The 24,951-nt window shown below is 38.9% G+C and overlaps 1 protein-coding gene, 1 long non-coding RNA gene and 2 pseudogenes across 2 annotated transcripts; 3 read left to right on the top strand and 1 right to left on the bottom strand.

The window, feature by feature from the left end:
- On the top strand, window positions 1-6,611 carry LOC133729610 (uncharacterized). The gene is made up of 11 exons (XR_009856426.1): window positions 1-269; window positions 355-405; window positions 515-556; window positions 839-1,668; window positions 3,083-3,127; window positions 3,438-3,479; window positions 4,606-4,662; window positions 4,757-4,810; window positions 5,140-5,372; window positions 5,702-5,934; window positions 6,264-6,611. It is a non-coding gene; the product is annotated as an uncharacterized LOC133729610 (long non-coding RNA).
- Window positions 6,612-17,058: 10,447 nt separating this feature from the next.
- Window positions 17,059-19,110, top strand: LOC133729605 (lipoxygenase 3, chloroplastic-like; annotated as a pseudogene).
- Window positions 19,111-19,908: 798 nt separating this feature from the next.
- On the top strand, window positions 19,909-23,893 carry LOC133729609 (linoleate 13S-lipoxygenase 3-1, chloroplastic-like; annotated as a pseudogene).
- A 278-nt stretch (window positions 23,894-24,171) lies between these two features.
- Window positions 24,172-24,916, bottom strand: LOC133729607 (uncharacterized). The gene has a single exon (XM_062157167.1). It carries the CDS (start codon window positions 24,821-24,823, stop codon window positions 24,377-24,379), a length of 447 nt encoding a protein of 148 aa, XP_062013151.1. The 5' UTR covers window positions 24,824-24,916; the 3' UTR covers window positions 24,172-24,376.
- Between the last annotated feature and the right edge of the window lie 35 nt (window positions 24,917-24,951).

The raw sequence follows: 24,951 nt of genomic DNA, 5'->3' as shown, positions 1-24,951 counted from the left end.
GTGAATAAAACCGAAACCGACCTAGAAAGAAAATAAAAAGCCTTTTAGGGAATCAATCTTGTCTCAAATTTACTCTCATCGCCAAACCATGATAGGCAGGAAAATCCCAGGCGCCGGAGACAGCAAATCTGCTAAGGCGGAGGAGAGCGATAGCGAGGAGATCGAGGATATTTTTGAAGAACTCAAAATATGGGCATCGAACACGAGGAGTGCAAAGAGAGCAAGGAGAGCAAAAAGAGCAAGAAGAGCACGACGCGGCCGGAGATATGGTATGTTTTCGATTTTACGATTTTTGATTTTTGTGATTCTCGTTTTCTTTTTGTAACATCTTTCAATATTTCCACACCCACACAGCTAGCAAGGTCAAGTTCTGGAAAGTAAACGCACCTTCTATAATTCTACCCGGTAAGATTTTGGATTTTTTTTTTTTTTTTTATAATTTTTTTATGGTAGTATTCAATTTCAGTTGTTACACAGTACTGATTTTTTTTTTTGTTTGTTTTAATGTAAATAGTGGCAATAAAACCAGAGACCGTCACTATTCCTGGCAAAAATGGTAATGCTTTATCCTTGGATTTGCTTGTTTTGTACCTGTTGATCTTATTTTATGTAATCAGATCAACTTTACTTTTGGATAAATGTGGCTGTTGGCCAAGTCATTTGTGTCTTGGTGCATAATGCATGTCTAATGTAGTATGGTATAGTATATTGCTTTCTGTTGGGATTATGGATGATTTTGCATTGCAACTGTTCATGATTCACCAAACATTGATGCTTCCTCTTCTTCTGGTCATTGGTCATAGAACTGATTTTTTGGTTTTGACATTGCCACTTACAGGTGCTGATCCTGTTACAATCTCCGTGTTCGATTGTAAGTAAGCTCTTGATTTTTGTTTTAAGGTCTGAGAGTATCCTTCAGCTCTGTGTTTTAAAGAACATGAATGTTTGTGTCATTTTAATTTTTTGTTTGTTTGTTAATGAGACAAAATACTGTGTGATCAATTTGGTCATTGAAGAAAACTTCACTAGCCAGGTCTTAATGGTTTTTGCATTAGGTATAGCCGAAGCAGAATGATACTTGTCGTTTTGCAATATAACTTCTCCAGTCAAATCATTTTGCTCTATCTGATCTATGCCTGATCCGTAGCACGCAGTTAAGATAGAGCAAATATCTGCTGATGGGATCATAGATTTTGTTGCATCAGCAGTATGTTTATAGCATTTTTAATCGTAGATTCATTCTTGCTTTTCTTATGATATTATCGATATGTTTTCTAGTACCTTATGTCATGTAGTCAGCCCTGAACTCCTTATCTTTTGGCAATGACAATGTATTATATATGTATATGTATATGATGGTATTTCATGTAACAATACCCGTGAATGGGTAGCAGTGAAAGATGAAAGAGCACGTGTGTGTGTCATGCGCCCCTATGGGACCCACAGACCCTTGGTATTGTTAGAGGATCCATCTATAGTCTCCCGTGCATGCAGAGAGAGCCATATGTTTTCAATTAATCACTAGATCTCTTTTTTTAGTTTCCAAATGAGACTGCCATTTGTACTTGTGAAGCATGTGTGAAAGGGCTTGTTTTGTTGTTGTTATTGTTGTTTTGACAGTGTATGTGTGAAACAGGTTCAGTCCATATAAGCCAAAGATCCGCAGAGGTATGTTTCCTTCTTCTTCTTCTTTTTTCTGTTTTTTTTTTCTTTTCTTCTTTTTTGAGACTGCAACTAAGTTGTGCTTAATTAGCTTAGGCACTGAATTGAATCTACTTACCTGATAAATCAAACTGTTGAATTTTTCTTTTTTCTTTTTGGGGGCAATTCTTGGTATTGATAGAGAATCCATAATCAGTGGCGGAACTACGTGAAGGGCTGCTTGGGCTGTAGCCCAACCCAAAATTCTTGGGATATTTTATATAGTGCAAGTGTAACAAGAGTCTAACGTTGGTTCAGCTGGCAACTTGTGGAGTTGTCTAAGATCCCACCTTGGTTCAAGTCCCCAGAACCCCCTTATGTTGCTGCTTTCCCATTTCCTTCACCCTTTTTGGCATTTCTTTTTTCCCTTTTGTTCCTTTTTTTTTTTTTTTGTCTTTTTCCAATTTTCTTCTCCCATTCTCTTTTCTTTTCTTTTGTTTTCTTACAACATTTTCTATTCCTAGTTTCTTAACAGTTTCTTCTCTTAAAGGCAATCTAGCCTGTTATTTTTTTTTCTCTTTCCCCTTTTTGTTCTCCTTTTTTTTTTCCTTTAGTTCCAGCATTCTCCATTAGTATTTCTTATAAACTTGAGTCCCAAAATTCTTGGAATCATTGTCAACAAAAAAAAAAAAAATCTTGTAAGCACTTTAAATTAGCCCACCCCTAATTTTCATCCTGGTTCCACCACTGCCCATAATAAGTAACACCTTGTCTCCGCCCACCTTTCGGCCACGGGATTCCTTACTCCTCCCGTATTTTGCTTACCTTTCTAACACTAGTTGTTTCCTTCCAACTTTGCATCTGCAGCTTCTCCTTTGAGTTTGTTGCTCCGTTTGGTATGCTTTTGATTTTTGTTTCCTATCATGTTTTGAAGAAATAAACTGTTGTCAATTTCTGTTGGGGTGATTAGAGGATAGCCAAAGGCATGATGCATATCAAACATTGAAGATGATTTTTGGTGCGAAGGCATATTGGTGATGCATACCCAGCATTGAATAATATAATTTTCAAAGATAATTTCTGCTCCATTGGAGCCATTAAACAAACTGCTGAGGGGATCTTACATCTTTATTGTGTATTCAACTTCTTTGGAGATCTAGACCTGATCTCCTTATCACACTACTGATATTTGCTATTATTCAATAGATTCTTCAGTGTTTTTTTTTTTGGTCCTTTGACATCACGGTATGGTTATTGTTCTTTTTTGTTTTTAATTATTTTTGACTTATTTGTTGTTATTCAATAGACTTCACTGTTCTGTTTTTGGGGCATGCCTGATCATTGTTTTTCTTTTCTTAAAAAATAAAAAATAAAAAAAATTGGTAATTCTACTTGTGATTTAATATTATTATTTTCTATTAACAATGTTTCTGTGAAACAGGCCCCTGGCCCGAAATACCCCTTTCTCATGATGTGAATGGTATTGGTATGTTTTTATTTTCTAATTTTTTATTTTTGGGAGTGAAGTTATCTTGGACTTGCTTAGATGCTGTTTAAAGGATAAAAAATGTGTTGATTGTATATTTATGTAATTTGAGGGAATTTTTGGAGATAATATTTCCACAAGTCATTTTGGTCTGTGTATAATGTGTTAGTTAATACACTTAACAGGATCATAGATCATTTTTTGCATTGCAGCTCCTCTTGTTTAGTAAACATCATTTGGCTCTTCTTATGATACTGTTCAATGTCATATGTTCACAATAGTGATATTATTTTTTTGGTTTCTGAAACAGATTCCGTGTTGAAGTTCATTCTTGGAGGTTGTGATCCAAGTGGTAAGCTCTAGAGTTTCTTTTAAGGTTTGAGTAATTTATCCCGGAACTTCCTTGTCCTCTGTATTGTAGAAAATGTGTGTGTGTGTTGTGTGACTGACATAGAATTATGTCTTCTCCAGCCAAATTATTTTGGTTTGTGTTCCCTACAGTAACTATCTGTTGGAAGTGATCATAGATCTGATTGCATCTGCAATCTTCTGTAATGTCTAAATTGGAGATACAATTTTTTTTTGTTATGACAAACATTGATACAAATTACAACCGCTACTATCTAATACAGTCCTAGTGATTTTGGTTTTGACATCATATATGTATTTGGTATCGAACAATTTGCTTCGCTTTCTGTTTCATGGAGGAAAGCAAGTGTATTTTACTTTACTACCTGATGTTGGGTATTGTTATTATTTACATAGCTTCCCTGCTTAAGGCGTTTGAAAACCTACAAACTACCCCCACTGTTACCTTCATTGCTTGTGTCTTTAACGGAGTTAAAAAAACAAATTAGGGCAAATTGCAGTATATTTCTCGAGTGGGATCATAGATCAATTTTTGCATTGCAGCTCCGGTTGTTTAGCAAACATTCATCTTGCTCTTCTAATGTTACTATTCAATGTCACATATTTAAAATAGGTTTTTTTTTTTTTTTTTGGGTTTTGAAATTGCAGCTGTTCATGTCTCATTGAACATCCCTGTTTGCTCTTCCCAAGTCAATAGAACCAGAGACTGTCACTTTCTCTGCCCAAAATGATAATGCTTTATTTTTATTAGTTTCCTAGTCAAGTGATGTAGGAGCAGGTGAGAGCAAATTCGGGTGTAGAAAAGAAAGAATTATAGAGACAAATGAGGAGAGACCAGGGAGAAAGCAAGAGAATTAAGAAGAGAACAGGAGATTTAGGAGTTTTATAATCTTTATCAATTGTCTGCCCTTTCTCCTACTCCGATTCATTTGAGGGCTGATTTAGCCTACATAGGATATTGTTGATGTTGATCTCTGCATGATGCATGTATAGCTGATGCACTCAATTAAAGTATACCATGTCTTTTGGGTTTTTACATGATCACCTTCTTTTTTTTTTTTTTTTTTTTTTTACTCTTTAGTAATATTTTTCAATATTACCACAAACAGGTAGCAAGGTCACCGAGGTGAGGAAAGCAGAGCGTTCACCTGCTGGGCCTTCACATGGTAAGATTTTGGACTCTCACCAGCTGCTAAATCTTTCGATTCATTTGTTTTCTTTTTTCTGTTTAGTAATATCTTTCAATATTACCACAAACAGGTAGCAAGGTCATGGCCGGGAAAGCGAAATGTGCACCTGCTGGGCCTTCACTTGGTAAGATTTTGGATCTCGTCTTCTTTTTCTTCTCTTTTTCCCTAAAGGCCTGTGAGGAATGCTGTTGATACAAGTGCTACTGTCTAATACAGTCCCGATGTTTTGGTTTTGACATCATATATCATCTGGTGTTAAATTACATCTATTATGACATGTGACCCTGGTATGGCGTGCATATATTCTGGGTTACCTGGACTTTTCTTTTGGGAATTGCTACGTACCTATCCTGCCTAACGTGTTTGAAAACCTACTGTGTCTTCAGAGTTAAAAAGTAGATTATGGAAAATTGCAGTATATTTCTCGAGTGTCTTACTCCTTTCTAATTGCAGATTCGGACAGTCCCCTCCTAAGGGCTTAAGATATGCATGTGAAGTAGTGGTTTGTGGTTTCTGATGATGTTAATGTTGCTGCGGCTGTGTGTTTTGAGGTGAAGCGTTGCTCTGTTTACATTTCCCAGTCTGAGAAAGTTCTCTGGACGGATATATGTATTTCTGGTTAATGTAATATATAGGGGGTGAAACTGTCATCCCAACAACTGCTGGGCCTGCTGGGCCTTCACTTGGTAAGATTTTGGATCTCGTCTTCTTTTTCTTCTCTTTTTCCCTAAAGGCCTGTGAGGAATGCTGTTGATACAAGTGCTACTGTCTAATACAGTCCCGATGTTTTGGTTTTGACATCATATATCATCTGGTGTTAAATTACATCTATTATGACATGTGACCCTGGTATGGCGTGCATATATTCTGGGTTACCTGGACTTTTCTTTTGGGAATTGCTACGTACCTATCCTGCCTAACGTGTTTGAAAACCTACTGTGTCTTCAGAGTTAAAAAGTAGATTATGGAAAATTGCAGTATATTTCTCGAGTGTCTTACTCCTTTCTAATTGCAGATTCGGACAGTCCCCTCCTAAGGGCTTAAGATATGCATGTGAAGTAGTGGTTTGTGGTTTCTGATGATGTTAATGTTGCTGCGGCTGTGTGTTTTGAGGTGAAGCGTTGCTCTGTTTACATTTCCCAGTCTGAGAAAGTTCTCTGGACGGATATATGTATTTCTGGTTAATGTAATATATAGGGGGTGAAACTGTCATCCCAACAACTGCTGGGCCTGCTGGGCCTTCACTTGGTAAGATTTTGGATCTCGTCTTCTTTTTCTTCTCTTTTTCCCTAAAGGCCTGTGAGGAATGCTGTTGATACAAGTGCTACTGTCTAATACAGTCCCGATGTTTTGGTTTTGACATCATATATCATCTGGTGTTAAATTACATCTATTATGACATGTGACCCTGGTATGGCGTGCATATATTCTGGGTTACCTGGACTTTTCTTTTGGGAATTGCTACGTACCTATCCTGCCTAACGTGTTTGAAAACCTACTGTGTCTTCAGAGTTAAAAAGTAGATTATGGAAAATTGCAGTATATTTCTCGAGTGTCTTACTCCTTTCTAATTGCAGATTCGGACAGTCCCCTCCTAAGGGCTTAAGATATGCATGTGAAGTAGTGGTTTGTGGTTTCTGATGATGTTAATGTTGCTGCGGCTGTGTGTTTTGAGGTGAAGCGTTGCTCTGTTTACATTTCCCAGTCTGAGAAAGTTCTCTGGACGGATATATGTATTTCTGGTTAATGTAATATATAGGGGGTGAAACTGTCATCCCAACAACACCCACCCCCCCCCCCCCCCCCCCCCCCCCCCGACTAGTACATCCCTTCTTTTACAAGCCAGACTACCTTCCATTCCTTGATATATATGTGTGTGTATATTTAATGCTTAATTTATCTTCTGGTTGTACTCTTTATCTCCATGTCATCTCCGTTTATCTCCATGACAATATATAGCTTTATATAGTTTAGCAATGAGAGAGATTTGGTTTTGCAAAATTTGCCATCCTTGTTTTGTTAGCATTGTCAAATTAAAAAGATGTAAATCTTTGAGGCTCATATTGCCTCACATTGGGGAATGTAAAGTCATTCCTGAGACTGCTAATGAATTTTTTTCTCACCGAAACTGTGTACATGGTGCATATGTCATGATTTACCGAGGTAAAAGATAGCAATTTACAAGTTAGTAGTGCATCATATAGGATGGATTCTTTCACATTGTGAAATTCTTAATTTTTTACTTAATCCACATAAATTTTGAGGAAATTCTTTATTTTTTATTTAATCCACATAAATTTTTGAGTCCCCATAGTGGGAGTAATGCAAGTTACGCAAGTAATCAATGGAATTGCCTGGAATGCAAATAGATAATCTTCCTTACCACATTGACACTGAGATTTTACTCTCCCTCCGGTCAATGCGAGCCAGAACATCAAGATTGATCATTTTGAGTAACCTTGCCGAGCGAATGGACCTTCTGCACCCAGTATAAATCAGGAATTCCTTGAGGCATAACTAAGTGATTATTCTCATCAACGTTAAACCTGTCTACGTATTCCGCTTTGTCCTTGAATATCTTGAGCCAACGAGTTTAACATGGAAACTAAAATATTGAAATACTGATCTTGGATGTCTGAAGAAACTGAAAATGTACTATAATAATTAACTGGAGGTCCGAACCCAAATTTGCATAATGCTGAAATTCCCATTTTTGCGTCTATCCATATGGCTTTTAATTAACTCTGCCATTCGTTCTACTTCAACTCTATTGAGTAATGAGTCACAGACTCTTGAGACAATTTTTTCTTGGTTTGTTTGTCCCCCCTTCAGACAATGTACATGGTGCATATGCACACAATGGCAGATAATGGTACGCAATTACGTGATCTAGATCAAATAAGCTTAGATTATTGCAGGATAAGGAGCAGTTCACATCTAAATATTGTTGCTAATGACCGTCTTAACTGATCTGAAAGTGTCAGATTGTGAGGGAACCGGAACGGAGATTTCGGCACTAAATATTGCCTCCTTGGTATCCCAAATTGCAATTGCAGGTCTTTTTTCCATACAAACTCCACGGTTAGCAAGAATTTATCTCAGACATGAGACTACGTGTAATACGTGAAACATTATCACCTCTACCACTAATCCAATTTGCATTGTGTCCCGGGCTTGAGACTTCATCTGCGGATGCCAGCGGAACTACCCCGAATTAGCAGCATAGCAACTTATGAAAATCTCTAGCAACTGAACTTGGATATTTCATATTTGACCTATCCCGATTCACTAGGCAGGACGAGGACGATGTTGATGTTAATTGCGTGCTGGATCTTCTCAAGGCTGCTCACCTTTTGGAAGCTAAATAAACTATACTTGTCTCAGACTAATCCAAGAGAGATGAGTCAATCTGGATTCACAAATGATCATTTGAAGATGGTTAAGATGCAGAAATTCCAAGACAGTTGGCCATTTGTATCCTAGAGAATACACCATTTGTATCATGTCGACTTGGTTTGACTGCTCCATTGTTTTAGCTCAATATTGGGAAACGGTTTTGATTTGTTAAGCTAGGATCTTTACAAATTTTGTAAAATCTTTTCCCCACAGAGATTGAGAGCCAACTCTAAGTTAAGTATCACAGATTCAATAGTAGAAAGAGAAATAAGAGTGCCAAAAAATGATAGAGAATTCTACTACCTCAAAAACTGTCACTACAACAGATATAGCTACGAAACCACAAATGAAAGCAAGAACCGGCACCTCAATTGACATACAACTCAATTGCTCCCAGATTCTCAGCCAGGCTTTGAGTCCCAACAGGAAGAAACACTGTTAATAGAGAACCAATCATGAATGGAAAACCAAAACTTAAACAAATAAACAAGGAAAGTGAAAGAGACATAAGGATGTGAAAGATGAATAGATAAACCTAAGTGTCCTGTGGTTTTTCATATCCGACTATACATGGAGACTAATATCGAACAGTATCCTGAAGGATCGCATAAAAGTGATTGATCTCTATTTTCGCTTGTCCAGAGAAGATTGCCTGGGAAGACCCTCCTTGCTCCCCCTGGGCTGCCATCTCAATTACCATATAGAGCTTCTTGATTGGAATCTGGAGAGAAATTGAATGCCAAAGAAAGTTAGAAGAGAACCACGTGGTGTGGTGTGTTGGTCGAATGGCCTAGTCTGGAACCCCCAGATCTAGCGTTCGAATCCCAGCTCCATCCCGTGGCCAGCAGATTTGAGGGACCCTTTGGGTTCGTGCGTCTGCGGTGCAGTGGATTAGTCTGGCTTTGCCAGGCTTTCGCCGCAATGTCGGTGCAGGTGTCCTGGCGCTGGGATACCACTGCATGGGTGTGTGAGTTACTAACACCCGATCAAAAAAAAAAAAAAAAGAAAGTTAGAAGAGAAGGAAGTAAACGAGACACTATCATCTAGGTCAGGAATATTAGCACAGAACAATTCTAGGCAGCAAAGTACAACAACCAATGCAAAGTTTGGTCTTTTGTAGAAACATTGACCACAGAAATGATCCGACTCACAAAAGAAAATGCCAGAAGACCGATAACTGAAATTCGACATCTCATAAAGTCTTTTTTTTTTTTTTCCTTTCCTATGTCCTTGTTAAAAAAGAGACATGGCCGGGGGACAATAGAATAGCAGAAAATTTAGAAAAATATATAAATGAACAAACAAAGGTAGGGATGAAAGTTTACATCATTCAGGGCCTCTGCAGCTGCATCTATGTCTTCATCAGCAAAGACATTTAACTGTTCTAGCACCTATAAGGAGAAAACGGACAAGAATATTATAAATTTACATACACAGTTAAAAGTTAACAATTTAGAGCATATGTTGATCATAATGAGACAACTAGGAAATACAAGAGTGACTATACGAGGAAGAATCAGACGTCTCGTTACCAGTGACAACACCATATATTAAGAAACAATCAATTCTAAAGGAATTTAACACATCACCATAATCTTATTCAAGAACAGCTACAGTGATATGGCAGATTGCTAGCACTATGGTTGTGCTAGTGTCATCACAGCCTAATTTGAAAACAGAAGGCTATAGAATCATATCCGAGAGAGAAGATCTATTCAACTTGGCTACAGGGTATATATAACAGATAACAACACGTGTCGCACATCTACGGCTCAATCTACCTAACATATTTTCCTCAACGAGGTTGAAACAGTGCGTATTAAGCCTATCAATAGAAACCTGGAAACTAACACTTAATTTCGTAACAACTGCTTGGTCCACAAATCCCCCAACCCCTCCAAACCCAATCTCCTCCTCCTCCACGGCCTCGGCGTCAACGCAAACTTAATCTGAGGAACCAAAGAGATTGCAGACCAAGAGACCGATCCTTTAGGGGATTTCAAAGCTGAAATGACAGGTAGACAATCGATCAGCTTACAAAGAGAAAAGAGAGAAGGGATGAGGATTTTGCCAATTTGAGCGCCAGAATAATTGCTTTAGCTTCTGCGGCCTCTGCAGAGGTATCCTTTCCAACCATTGCAAGGCCATTTCTGAGGAGATCACCAGAAGAGTCGAAGAATTGCTGCAAGGCCACAGCTTAGTGACTCAGAGTTCCAAGTTGTGTCTGTGTTTATTATTAACATTCCCACCGCAGGAGGAGTCCATGAATCAGAATGAGTCTGATCAGGAAGAGGATTATGACGCACTGAGGGGACCAAACTTCGAACAGAAAGAAACTCCTTTGCTTGCTGGAACGCCATTTTTGAGGTTGACGTTGGATCCGGAGATAAGGTGATTAAACACGCAAGCACATCTATGCTTCCAGATACTCCACAATAAAAAAGAGATATGAGAAAAGACATACTTGTAGTTGGAAGCCAAAACAGACTTTAAATTAATCAATATCTCAATCCAAGAATCCAAAGATGTAATCTGAGAGCATTGCACAGATCGACTGTGATTCTCACCACCCCTCCTTTCATTCTTAATTTCTTAGTGATCACTCTGTCTCAAACCCAATTTTTCTCTCTCGATCTCGAAAAGAGGAAAACTTTCTCTCAATCGGAAACCCAACGAGAATTTCATCTAAGATTTTCAAAATGCAGAGGGTTTGAGATCAGTGGTAAAACGACACAAATATCGGTGAAATTGTAGATTTGGAAGGGTTGAGATCTGTATTTCGGAAATTTATCAGTAAATTTGTGGTATTTTGATGCTCTAATTGTTTTGTATTTTCTGGTTTCACTAGTGTTAAGCTCTTAATTCCAGAGAGTCTTTGGTGGAATTCATCATTTGTAACAGTCTGTATGATTAGATCTATGCATGCAAAGCAGAGATTGTATTTTTTGTTTAACTTCAACCCCGGAAAAAAAGTTTACATGAAGCAGCAGCTGCGGCTTTGATCTTTTGTTGTTAATAATGTTTATAAATTTTCGTTTGCGTGTTGCTTTATTTGCTTAATAATGGGTGGTGTTTTTTTTTTTTGAGAAATAATGGGTGGTATTAGTGTGGCCAGAATTAATGGTTTTTTGTTTTACTTTGAAGTTGATCATTGAAAAAATTGCTATTAAGCTCGTCATTGAACTAGAAGCCCAGAAAATGGGTTTGATTGTTCGATCAGAGCAACCAAAACAATAAATTGGACCAATTGGTTAAGAAAATGATGGAGTAAAGTCCATAAAAACGTTTAGTTGCCCCAAAAGCCCATTAAATTGAAACAAAAAAGGTTTCAGATGACCGACACCGAACTGGGCTGAATTGAAAATTTGGTAGCTTATGTCTTTATTCAGCCCATTTCTTTGCGGTTCTTGGTCTAGATTTTGGTCCAACTGATAACCCTAGGTCTGATTTAGTTTGTGCCCAAAAGCGAGCCGGGTCGATCCGTGCTGACTGGGGTGAGGGTTCGGGTGCTCTGAAAAAAAAATAAAAAAAAAGTGCAAAATTATGTGTTTCCGACAAAAAGACGAAAAAGTCAAACACCTTCAACAAGAGTCAGCGAAGACATGATAGGAAAGTCAACTCACAGAAGTGATATGGATTCAGAGTAAAAAGTTTCTAACTAAATTTAAATTAATTAAGAAAATAATTTTTACTGTTAGAGATACTCGCGGTAGATGTTAATATTTAAAAATCCACCGCCGCGCGCGCGTTCGGATTCCTCACCCTTGTAGGAGGAGTAGTACCAATTTTTTTTCCTAAAAAAGATTTGGTGGGACCGTCCAGCCACGAATATGGTAGGACTAACGAATCAAAATCCAACAACTCAGCTACGCTCCCCGAAAACGCCCCTCATTTATGTGATGAAATACTAAAAACCCCACGCCGCTCCCTATGTTCGAGTGACAACTCCACGTCAGCAGTTATTTATGAACTCATAATGTGTTAGTTTAAGCTTAAGAAATGTGAGATTAGCGCGCTAATGATTACTTGTAAGAGGGAAAAGCCACCGAGCCAGTATCGTAGTACTGTTTTGTCTAAGCCGCCTGACAGAGACGAGCTCTCTCTCTCTCTCTCTCTTCTTCTTCTTCTTCTTCTGAGTTTTCAATTAGAGTTTTGAAGAGAGACGAAAGGCCTCCGACTCGACTCACGGAAATTTGGGGATGGAGCCGCAGGGTGACGATTCCATGGCCGATGGCTCCGACTCGGGTCGTGGATCGTCCAGGGGCCCAAGGTTGTTCATCAAGGAAATGGTCATGACGAACTTCATGTCTCACGCCGGCGAGCAACGCGTCGGTCCTTTCCACAAGGTCAGGGATTTATTGTCAAAGTTTCCTTTGTTAATTTTATTGTAAGACTGGAAACCAGCGATTTTGCTTTTGGTTAGATTTTTTTTTATTTTTCTGGGTAGGTTTTTTGATTTTTTTTCCCCTCATCTCAAATAACTCAAATCTCTAGGAGGTTGATTCAGCTGTTCTAGATCTATTTGTTTCAGTTAATTCATATATTTACTGATTTTTTTTTATTATTAATTGGCGAATGAGCAGAGCTCTTCTGCAGTAGTTGGAGCAAATGTGAGTGGGAATAGCAATGTGACAGATGCAATGCTCTTTGTATTTGGAAAACGAGCTAAGCAGGTATACTGATGTTCCTTCGGTTTTTTATTTTTTGCATTCTGTTACATTTGCTTTGGCTTTTTGAAAGCAACAGAGACTGTTTTCTCTTGTGATTTTGTTTGGTTTTTGGATCCTAATTGTGTAATGCAATTGTCTAGATGCGACTCAAAAAAGTTTCCGAGCTTATACATAACTCCACTAATCACCAGAATCTGGACAGTGCTCAAGTTTCTGTTCATTTCCAAGAGATCTATGATCTGGTAATTTTAGTGTTTTCACGTTTTGGTTCTTAGCTAGTAATGATAATATGATGATTTACAGTCTTGGCTTGCCTCTCCTATTCTCTTCTTTATTAGGTGGGAGCTTAAGATATCAAAATTTAATGACTTTTTCAAACTACATTTGCAATTATTACAAGATGATGGAGAATTGAAAGCTGTTCCAGGAAGTGATTTTGTAATTACGAGAATAGCATATCGGAATAACACCTCCAAATATTACATCAATGACTATGCAAGTACTTTCACTCAAGTTACCAAGAAACTGGAAGGGAAAGGAGTCGACTTAGACAACAATCCTTTTTTGATTCTTCAGGTTCGATATTAGACATCCTGCTCTTCTAGTTTGTCTAAGGTTGCTATAGTAATAGTTTACTTATGATTACTATCAGGGTGAATTTGAGCAGATTTCAACGAATAAGTAACTTTTTATATTGTATACAAGAAGCCATGTTGTTGACTTGTTGTAATATCCAGAACCTGCATACGGCGGAACATCAAAAGGGGAATGCGGATTCAACGACTAAGAACAGCTCATTTTTAGGTATTCTATTGGTTCCCTTACATTTGTCTTTGCTACATAAATCATCAGATATATGCTATGGTTGAATGGGAGTTGTTACAAGCCTTGAATTTGACATTTAAGGAATAACAAAATCTAATTTCATGTTCCATTATAACAGATGAGAAAATTGGTGACTGGAAATCAATGTCAGTAATAGAAGATCTCAGCTTTCAAAGCAAGAAGAAAGTGGTTGAATGGGAGAAGCTGTAAGTGCTATGGTTTTTGTATTTGGATGGATTTTTGGTTGAATTAATTTAGTAAAAGTTTACTCTCTTTGTGCACTTAGTTTACTAGAACTATGGAAACTTTGTTATGCATGCCCATTTTACAAAAACAAATGGAGATATTTTCAATTGAACTAGCATCAGAAGCTAGGATGAAAGTGCATACAATAATTCTAACTGTTCATTGTGTTTTTTGATCTCATAGGCTAAATTCCCTTAATGAGAAAGGGTCCGGTACCTCAATAATCTCCTTCATGATGAATGATACTACATATGTAGTCTCCGATGGTAGGAGCTCCATTGATCATGGATCTTTGGTATTGAGCGGAACTAGTCCAAAAATACACAAAATAAGTGACAATATATTAGCTACAAGAGCAGGAACAATAAAAGTATCCGCAGAGATGATTAAGGTGCTACACAAGGTACATAGGGATCGAGGGAATGTTTACCAAATGAAGAAAAGACTTAAAAAGTTTGTGTCTAACTGGTTGAGGCAAAAGGAAAATAAGGACAAGTTTTTTCCGTCAACAGTGATTAAGTATTCAAGGGATGGTGCACAACTCATTAGTTCAGTTGGAGCTAATGTTGGAGATACAAATGAAGATTTGGATGTTGTGTTTTGTGGGACAGGAGGAGTATATGCTAAAGATCACTTGCACAAATTGTTTGAGAATAGGCTTCCCCGTACACATATGGAATGCATATCTTATTTGAAGGAATCTACAGTTGTTGCTGGAATTACTGATAGATCCACAGGAGGTTTCATAACAGGTGCAATATTGTCTCAAGATGGTGTGGAATTTGTACAAGAAAAGTGGCACATCATAAGACATTTGGCACACGATCACGTGAGGTTTGTAGAGAAATTAAGCAACAGACTGTTGTGTATAACTGATGGTTTGACATACAATGCGGCTAATGAGGAGTTGTTGAAGTTGATTATAGATGATTTGTTGCTTACTAATGTTGTGGGAGATTTAATACTTGGAGTTCGAGGAACACTGATTGTCAGACTAATAGAATTTTCTGATGAGAGCGCAGCAGACATATCTTTTAAAAGCATAGGATCACCAATCAGGCTGCGAGGAGACAATACAAATTACACACTCCATTTTAGAGAGCCAACCAAGACACAATTCGAACAGCTTGCTCAAGATTTTAGAGAAGTTCAAGATCATATCCTTTAGAATCAACGGTGTTTGGCTTTCAAACCCATGCTATTTAGCCTCTCAGTTCATCTTCTTTAGAATCATGGTTGTTGTACAAATTCTGGCAGAATTCTCTTGTTTCTCATCGTTGGATTTCTCTCACTATTGCTATGTTTTTCTTCTGCTTATGGTAACTGGAGGGAGAATCAAGACGAAGGAGCGTCTTCCCAGGCAATCTTCTCTGGACAAGCGAAAATAGAGATCAATCACTTTTATGCGATCCTTCAGGATACTGTTCGATATTATATGAAAAACCACAGGACACTTGGGATTATCTATTAATCTTTCACATCCTTATGTCTCTCTCACTTTCCTTGTTTATTTGTTTTAAGTTTTGGTTTTCGAATCATGATTGGTTCTCTATTAACACAAAGTGCTTTCTCCCCATTGGGACTAAAAGCCTGGCTGAGAATCTGGGAGCAGTTGAGTTGTATATCAATCGAGGTGCCGGTTGTTGCTTTCATTTGTGGTTTTGTAGCTATATCTGTTGTAGTGACGGTTTTTGAGGTAGTAAAATTCTCTCTTTATCGTTTTTTGGCACTCTTATTTCTCTTTCTACTGTTGGATGTGTGATACTAAACTTCGAATTGGCTCCCAATCTCTGGGGGGAAAAGCTTGTACAAAATTTATAAAGATCCTAGCTTAACAAATCAAAACCATCTTCCAATATTGAGCTAAAACAAAGGAACAATTAAACCAAGTCGACATGTGGGTGTGAAACAGGCATAAGATATTGGCAGAATTATTGACATTCTTGAACTAGAATGGCTATGACCGCAATTATAGAAATATTATTTGAGCATCACAGTCTTTACTCCCTTCAAGTTTTTCTCCAATATCTCCCATGTGTTGTTCTGAATAATTTTCGCGGCAGTGCCTGAACTTTCCATCACCCAAATAGAGTTTTACAATCTGATCAATAACCAGCATCTCCAGCTTTGGTGTATTCTCTAGGATGCAAACGGCCAACTCTGTCTCGTACCAATTACCTCCGAATTTCTGCATCTAAACCATTTTCAAATGATCATTTGTGAATCCAGAATGATTCCTCATCTCTCTTGGATTAGTCTCAGACAAGTATAGTCCATTTAGTACCCTTATTATAAGCTCTTCCAAAAGGGGAGCAGCCTTGAGAAGATCCAGCACGCAATTAACATCAATATCGTCCTCGTCTTGCCTAGTGAATCGGGATAGGTCAATATCCAAGTTCAGCTGCTTGAGATTTCCATAAGTTGGTATCCTGCTAATTCAGGGTAGTTCCGCTGGCATCCGCAGATGAAGAGTCTCAAGCCCGGGACACAATGCAAATTGGATTAGTGCTTGAGGTAATAATGTTCCATACTTCCATGTACTACACGTAGTCTCATGTCTAAGAAATAAATTCTTGCTAATCGTGGAGGTTGTATGGAAAAAGAAAAAAAACCTGCAAAATTGCAATTTGGAATGTATTCCAAGGAGGCAAGATTTAGTACCGAAATCTCCATTTTGGTTCCCTCCTCACACTGTAACACTTTCAGATCAGTTAGACGATCACCAGCAACAATATTCAGATGTGAACTACTCTTTATCCTGCAGTAATCTAAGGTCAAGCTTTCGAATAACAAACAAACAGAGAAGAGATTTGCCATCAGACATTGATCGAGAAAAACTAAGTGTAGACGAAGAGTAGTTAGCCGATTGAATCCGTCAAAATCAGTAGGAGAGGGTCTTAGAATACGTACATCTCTCCGATAACAAATGTTTTACAATTAAAAGTTGCGCCAACAAGTAAACGGTGATGGAAAACATAATATTCATCTGGTGTCATACAAGGACCAAGTCGAAGATGAAGCTTTTCAACTCCTTTTGTTACTGCCCGGTGAGTCCATTCATCAAGGCTGACACAAGATTCTGCATCAAGGTAGCATTGCAATTTGAAAGAGTCGACCTTGTTACCTTGATATTTCTGCAAGTATTTAGGGTTTAGGGTTTAGATAAGTACTTATTTAAGGTAACAAGGTAGCATTGCAATTTGAAAGAGTCGACCTTGTATAGGGATATATCTTCGGTCGAAATGAACACTAAGATGAATCTTTCATGGGCAAATATATTGAACAAAGTTCAGGAATTCCTCAAATTCGATCCTACAAAGTTAGACAAAAGTAAGCATCCTCTCATCTTAATAAGCCAGAGAACTGGTGTGTATCAAAAAAGACCTAAACATGATGCAACCAAGAGCTAGGTGTACCATGTACTTAAATTCTCACTCCATGCCATTTTCAGGGATTACATCTTGTTGTTTCCCAGATGACGAGTTTGGCCGTCAAGCAGTTGCAGGCATAAATCCTCTAAGCATAGAGAGGCTCACAACTTTCCCACCTGTAAGCAAACTGAATGCCTCAACTTATGGCCCACAAGAATCGGCACTCAAGGAGGAACATATACTAGGCCATCTAAATGGCATGTCTGTGCAACAGGTAGATAATCTAAATATCATCTACAAAACTGATAGATTGTACTGACCTATCAGAGTAAATATATGGTTGTGGTAACTTTTCAGGCATTGGAAGAAAACAAGCTGTTCGTACTAGACTATCATGACATTTTCCTTCCGTTTATCAACCAAATAAATGCTATGGATGACCGAAAAGCTTATGCAACACGTACAATTTTCTTCCTCACCCCATTGGGAACATTGAAGCCCATTGCTATTGAGCTCAGTCTCCAACAAACCAATTCAAATTCACCATCCAGGCAGGTTCTCACTCCTCCAGTTGATGCTACAACATATTGGCTTTGGGAACTTGGCAAAGCTCATGTATGCTCCAATGATTCTTGCGTTCATCAACTCATTAATCACTGGTAATACACACCAGCAGTTTCCGTAATGCTCATAAAATTCAACATGAAAGAATCTTTATAAAATGCCTTGAAAAAGGTTCACTGAGGCTCAAATTTCAATTGCTTATAACAGGTTACGCTCCCATGCGTGTATGGAACCATTTATCATAGCAACTCACCGGCAGCTGAGTGCGATGCATCCCGTCTATAGACTTCTCAAGCCTCACATTCGATACACAATGAAGATAAATGCATTGGCCCGTCAGTTTCTGATCAATTCTGAAGGAATAATTGAGTCTACTTTTACTGATGGCAAACATAGCATGGAGATTAGTTGTGCTGCATATCGAGACTGGTGGCGTTTTGACCTTGAGGGCCTTCCTGCAGATCTCATTAGAAGGTACATAATTAATTTCAAAAGACTTTCACTCAATTTATATTGTCATCATATCATTCATATGAGAACATTATTTCCCAGAATTTACTTTATTTTCATTTCTACATAGAGGAATATATAGCAATACCAGACCCCGGTCAGGTCCATGGACTAAGACTACTGATCGAAGATTATCCTTACGCAACAGATGGGTTCCTCATATGGTCAGCAATTGAGAGATTGGTTCAAACCTATGTCCATTATTACTATCCTGATGCAAGTATGGTTCATTCTGATACAGAACTGCAAGCCTGGCACAAGGAATGGATCAATTAATTCAGGCCATGCAGACCTTCGCCATGCTAGCTGGTGGCCAAAACTCTCTACTCCAGATGATCTTGCCTCCATTCTCACCACCATCATTTGGCTCTCATCAGCATACCACGCAGCATTGAACTATGGGCAGTATCCATATGGCGGATATGTCCCAGCCCGCCCACCACACATGCGGAGACTACTGCCACAAGAGCATGAACTAGAGTATATATGCTACTTTCATTAAGGATCCAGAGAAATATTTTCTATCGTCATTGCCAAATTTACTCGAAACAATAAAATATATGGCTGTGCTAGATATCATCTCAGCGCACTCCCCGGATGAGGAGTATATTGCGGAAAGAAAATACTTGTCCACTTGGTCAGCTGACCCAGTTATCATTGAGGCATTCTACAGATTTTCTATGGATATGAGGAGGATTGAAAAGGAGATTGAACGAAGAAATGCCGATTCAAGACTGCGTAACAGATGTGGGGCAGGGAATATTCCACCATACGAGCTGCTCATGCCAAGCTCAGAACCTGGGGTTACAGCCAGAGGAGTGCCTAATAGTATATCAATTTAAGGATTGACACAATTTGAAAGAATGTATTCCTGTCCTGACAAGGAAAGCTAGATCAATATGAGAAAAGAATTATAAACATGATGATACTAAGCTATACTCGGCGTAAATGACACTCAATGTAGCTCAGTCAACCTATAACAGAAATACTCATCGAGCATCCTGCTAATTAATACCAAAATTCAAACTTAAACCTGTACGTCCTCATAAATAAAGTCTATATTTAGTCAACTAAGCAAATTGGTTGATGATCAAAAGCCAACTATGTTCCCAAACCATGTACATGCATGTCCTGTGAAAATCATAAACTAACACTCAACATATACGTTTCTATGTTGTAAAAATAGAAAGTAAAATAAAGGAAGCAAAGAAGCAAAAATGAGATCGATAATGAGCACAGATCAACAAGGTACATTATTAATCGGTTGTAACAAATTACCAATTTTCGAGATAAACGATGAAGTAATTTAGCAGCCGAATACACCACTTTGGTCGTCTTGCTAACCGTGGAGTTTGTATGGAAAAAAAAAACCTGCAATCGCAAAATCGAATGTATTCCAACGAGGCAAGATTTAGTACCGAAATCTCCATTTTGGTTCTCTCCTCAGAATGCATGTAACACTTTCAGATAAGTGAGACGATCACCAGCAACAATATTTAGGTGTGAATGTGTGATTCACCCATCATGGTGCAATGATCTAAGGTCAAGCTTTCAAGTAATAAACAAACAGAGAAGATATTTGCCATCAGACATTGATCGAGATATTTGCCATCACGGTAATATGCTATTATATATGCATTTGATATTTCCCTAGTTATATTGTAAAACAACAATGGCGAGAAACATTTTGGACGCATTTGCAGTAGAAGCACTTCATTCCAATCGCATTTCAAAATTTCCATTAAATATTAGGAGGTATAATCATCACATGCTCCGTTCTAGTTTTGCCATTAATTCATTTGTTCGACGAAGAAGAGATGGCACCAAAGTGAGAGAAAGAAAGTGGCGGCCGCTCGTGCTCGTGTGGATCATATACCAGCATACACCGCTGTTACTGTTGGAGTTGCTGCAGAGAACGAGAAGCAGCAGCCTGCAATGCCTTTGGAACTTGCAGCAGGATCCGGTGATGTAGCAGTTGATGCAGCTTCAGAGAATGCGAAGCAGCAGCCTGCACTGCCTTTGGAACTCATTGCTCTAGTCACTGTCAAAAGGAAACGTGAAAATAAGTTAAATACTATGAAAGACATGATGCTTAGGCTGCTTGGCAATTATGCTTCACCTAATGGCCTACAGCTTGTTAGTACACAAATCCACACAAGTAAGCTGCTTAATTTGCTATATATATAATCTCCGGTTTATATATTGATATCACTGATTATTAATCTTTGACATCTCCCTTGATCATGACATGTTTAAACAAATGCAGAGGAAATGAAGCCAAAGCCGAGTGAGGAAGCAATATTACATTGGACAGAGAATTTGAAAATGGGTGCTGGGAAGTGCATTACTTACCAAGTTAAATCTGGGGTGGATTCAAACTTTGGGACGCCAGGAGCCATCACAGTCAGCAACAGATACAACAGCGAGTTTTATTTAGATAGTATCAACATTGAAGGTGTTGTTCATTTTGCCTGCAACTCCTGGGTTCAATCAGCTGGGCATGCTAACCCTGCAAAAAGAATCTTCTTTCCTACCAAGGTGATGATAATGAAGTTAAATTTCTTGCACAATAGTGTAAGTCATGCATGTAAATTGCATATATGAATGAACATATTGTAACAATCAATAAATTTCAACTTTGCAGGCATACTTACCTAGTGAGACACCAGCAGGGATTAAAGAGCTAAGAGAAATGGAGCTAATTCAACTAAGGGGTGATGGGACAGGACTTCGAAAGCCATCTGATAGAATATACGACTACAATACTCACAGCGACATTGGAAATCCAGACAAGGGAATTGAATACATTAGACCCATTCTTGGAGGCAGCAATCACCCATACCCTAGACGCTGTCGAACTGGAGGTCCTCCAACCAAGACAGGTGATTCATTTGTTCGACATATAGTGATACTGTAACAGTAGTAACTTGATATATCAGGTACGCTATCAGAATAAATTCAATTGATTTCTAGCTGGCATTTGACATCCATGTTCTTAATTCAACAGATGAGAAACTGGAGTCACCAGTAAATGAATTCCCGACACTTTATGTGCCTAGAGATGAAGAGTTTGAGGAGTCCAAGAGAGAAGCTGTTGATCTTGGAAGGTTAAAGGCAATTATGAGGCACATTATTCCTGCACTAACAAAAGTTGCCAGGGATAGTGATGAATTCAAGGCATATTCAGACATAACTGGTCTGTATAGAGACGGCATGCCTTCAATAACAAAGAATATGAGGAATCTTCCCTTGCCAAATATTTTGAACAAAGTCCAGGAATACCTAAAATTTGACCCAACAAAATTAAACTCGAGTAAGGACCGTCTTATCTAAATAAGCCTGGGTACTGGTGTGTTTCAAAAGATTCAACAAACAGTTAGGTGTACTTCATATCTCACTCCATTTTCAGGGTTTACAGCTTGTGGTTTGCCAGACGACGAATTTGGACGTCAAGCAATTGCAGGCATAAATCCTCTAAGCATAGAGAGGCTGACAACTTTCCCACCTGTAAGCAAACTGAATGCCTCCACTTATGGCCCACAAGAATCGGCACTCAAGGAAGAACATATACAAGGCCATCTAAATGGCATGTCTGTGCAACAGGTAGATAATCTAAATATCATCTACAAAACTGATAGATTGTGTTGATCTATCAGAGTAAATATTAAATATATGGTTGTGGTAGCTTTTCAGGCATTGGAAGAAAACAAGCTGTTCATACTAGACTATCATGACATTTTCCTTCCGTTTATCAACCAAATAAATGCTATGGATGACCGAAAAGCTTATACAACACGTACAATTTTCTTCCTCACCTCATTGGGAACATTGAAGCCCATTGCTATTGAGCTCAGTCTCCATCAAACCAATTCAGATACACCATCCAAGCAGGTTCTCACTCCTCCAGTTGATGCTACAACAAATTGGCTTTTGGGAACTTGGCAAAGCCCATGTATGCTCCAATGATTCCTGCGTTCATCAACTCATTCATCACTGGTAATCCACACCAGCAGTTTCCATAATGCTCATAACATTCAACATGAAAGAATCTTTATAAAATGCCATGAATAAGGTTCATCGAGGCTCAAGTTTCAATTCCTTATAACAGGTTACGCAGCCATGCGTGTATGGAAACATTTATCATAGCAACCCACCGGCAGCTGAGTGCGATGCATCCCATCTACAGGCTTCTCAAACCTCACATGCGACACACAATGAAGATACATGCATTGGCCCGTCAGTTTCTGATCAATTCTGAAGGAATAATCGAGTCTACTTTAACTGCTGGCAAACATAGCATGGAGATTAGTTGTGCTGCCTATCGAGACTGGTGGCGTTTTGACCTTGAGGGCCTTCCTGCAGATCTCATCAGAAGGTACATAACTAATTTCAAAAGACTTTCACTCAATTTATATTGTCATCATATGTGAACATTATTTCCCAGAATTTACTTTATTTTCATTTCTACATAGAGGAATAGCAATACCAGACCCCAGTCAGGTCCATGGACTAAGACTACTGATTGAAGATTATCCTTACGCAGCAGATGGACTCCTCATATGGTCAGCAATTGAGAGATTGGTTCAAACCTATGTCCGTTATTACTATCCTGATGCAACTGCGGTTGATTCTGATACAGAACTGCAAGCCTGGTACAAGGAATGGATCAATTTAGGCCATGCCGATCTTCGCCATGCTAGCTGGTGGCCACAACTCTGTACTCCAGATGATCTTGCCTCCATTCTCACCACCATCATTTGGCTCGCATCAGCACCACCATCATTTGGCTCGCATCAGCATACCATGCTGCATTGAACTATAGGCAGTATCCATATGGTGGATATGTCCCAACCCGCCCACCACACATGCGGAGACTACTGCCACAAGAGCATGAACTAGAGTATGCTACTTTCATTAAGGATCCAGAGAAATATTTTCTATCGTCATTGCCAGATTTACTCGAAACAATAAAATATATGGCTGTGCTAGATATCATCTCAGCGCACTCCCCGGATGAGGAGTATATTGGGGAAAGAAAAGACTTGTCCACTTGGTCAGCTGACCCAGTTATCATTGAGGCATTCTACAGATTTTCAATGGATATGAAGATGATTGAAAAGGAGATTGAACAACGAAATGCCGATTCAAGACTACGTAACAGATGTGGGGCTGGGGTTTCACCATATGAGCTGCTCGTGTGAAGCTCAGAACCCGGGGTTACAGCAAGAGGAATTCCTAATAGTATATCAGTTTGAGGTTTGACACAAATTGGGTCTAGAAAAAGAAAGCACCTGTGAAAAGATTGTAAACTCGTAATTGATGATGATACTATGCCTAACTTGAGACTGAGTTGACCTCAGTCCCTATAAGAGAAACACTCATCAAGCAGCAATAATTCATCCTGCTAATATCAAATAAACCTTAGCAAAATCAAACTTAATTGTGTCCTCATAAACTCTATAGCTTGGCAACTGGGCAAATTGGTTAATGATTTAAAGCCTATTATATTCCCAACCATGCACATGTGATGCCTAATTCATATATTAACAGTCAACAAATACATAATCAACAGAAAGGAACAGAACACTAACCAAAATAGAGCACAACTTAATACGTCTCTACGCAAAAACTGAAAGTAAAATAATGGAAGCAGTGAAGCAAAAACAAGATTGCTAGGAGCAGAGCAGGAATATACATTGTCAAATTATTGTAACAGATTACGCATAAGTGCAGTGGCGCACTACGAAACACCAAAATTGCAGCAGTTGATTACACTATCATTGTTCAATCCCCAATAGCACAATATCAACAAAACCATAAAGCTATCATGCTCTTACATATCATCACCACATTGTTCAAGTTCACCAAGTTACTATTTCATTAACCTTTAATGTAAACAAGAATTACCATCAAAATATGAGTTTTATTATCCAAAAAAGAGTGAATATTTACAGCAGAGATTACCAATTCCACTATCCTGTATGTAAAAATCCAACAAGAAACATCGAAATTTACAGGAAACACCAACACAAACTCGGTGAATTTTTTGACATTTTTACCCTTGATACAAGTTTTTAACAAGCTGTAAAAATAGTGAGAGGGAGGGGCTTAATCGTACTTTTCTCTCCACGAGTACACAAGGAAGAAGACCCAAGAGAGGGCCAAAACGACGTCGCCGACGGTCTGCCGGAGCCAATCCCAGGCGAGATCCTCGACCCTGCGCTCGAAGTAGCAGCGCCAGAGGCCCATGAAGACATGGAGGAGCGTGCAGCCCTTGGCGAAGAAGCTCTGGAACTCGCGATCTCTGACGAAGGAGACCATGAGGAGCAGGAACCCGATCGCGAAGAGGAGCAACCCGGAGAACGAGTCGGAGGTCCGGATCAGGAGCTGGTCGTGCGGCGTCGACCCGAGAAGCTTCTGCGCCGTCTCGACTCCGTGCCCCAAGGTGTACAGATCCGACATGTAGAACATCATGGACGCGCCGCAAGCGATGGCGATCGCCGCGTGGAGCAGGCAGATCACGGAGAACGCCGACGACGGCGGCGGCGATGACATTGATCGGACGGCGGAGGATTGGGTGGTTCAGGTGGGCATGGTTTTTCGAGAGCAGAGCCCTAAAGAGTGAAGTTTGTGCTTTTTTTTCAGATACGGTGAGATTCAGGATAAGGATTCGGTGGGGCCCA

The sequence above is a fragment of the Rosa rugosa genome, chromosome 2 (assembly GCF_958449725.1).
Source record: "Rosa rugosa chromosome 2, drRosRugo1.1, whole genome shotgun sequence".
Classification (NCBI taxonomy): Eukaryota; Viridiplantae; Streptophyta; class Magnoliopsida; order Rosales; family Rosaceae; genus Rosa; species Rosa rugosa.
Note: the sequence above shows the minus strand (reverse complement) of the source record. Positions and strands in the feature narration are given on the sequence as shown.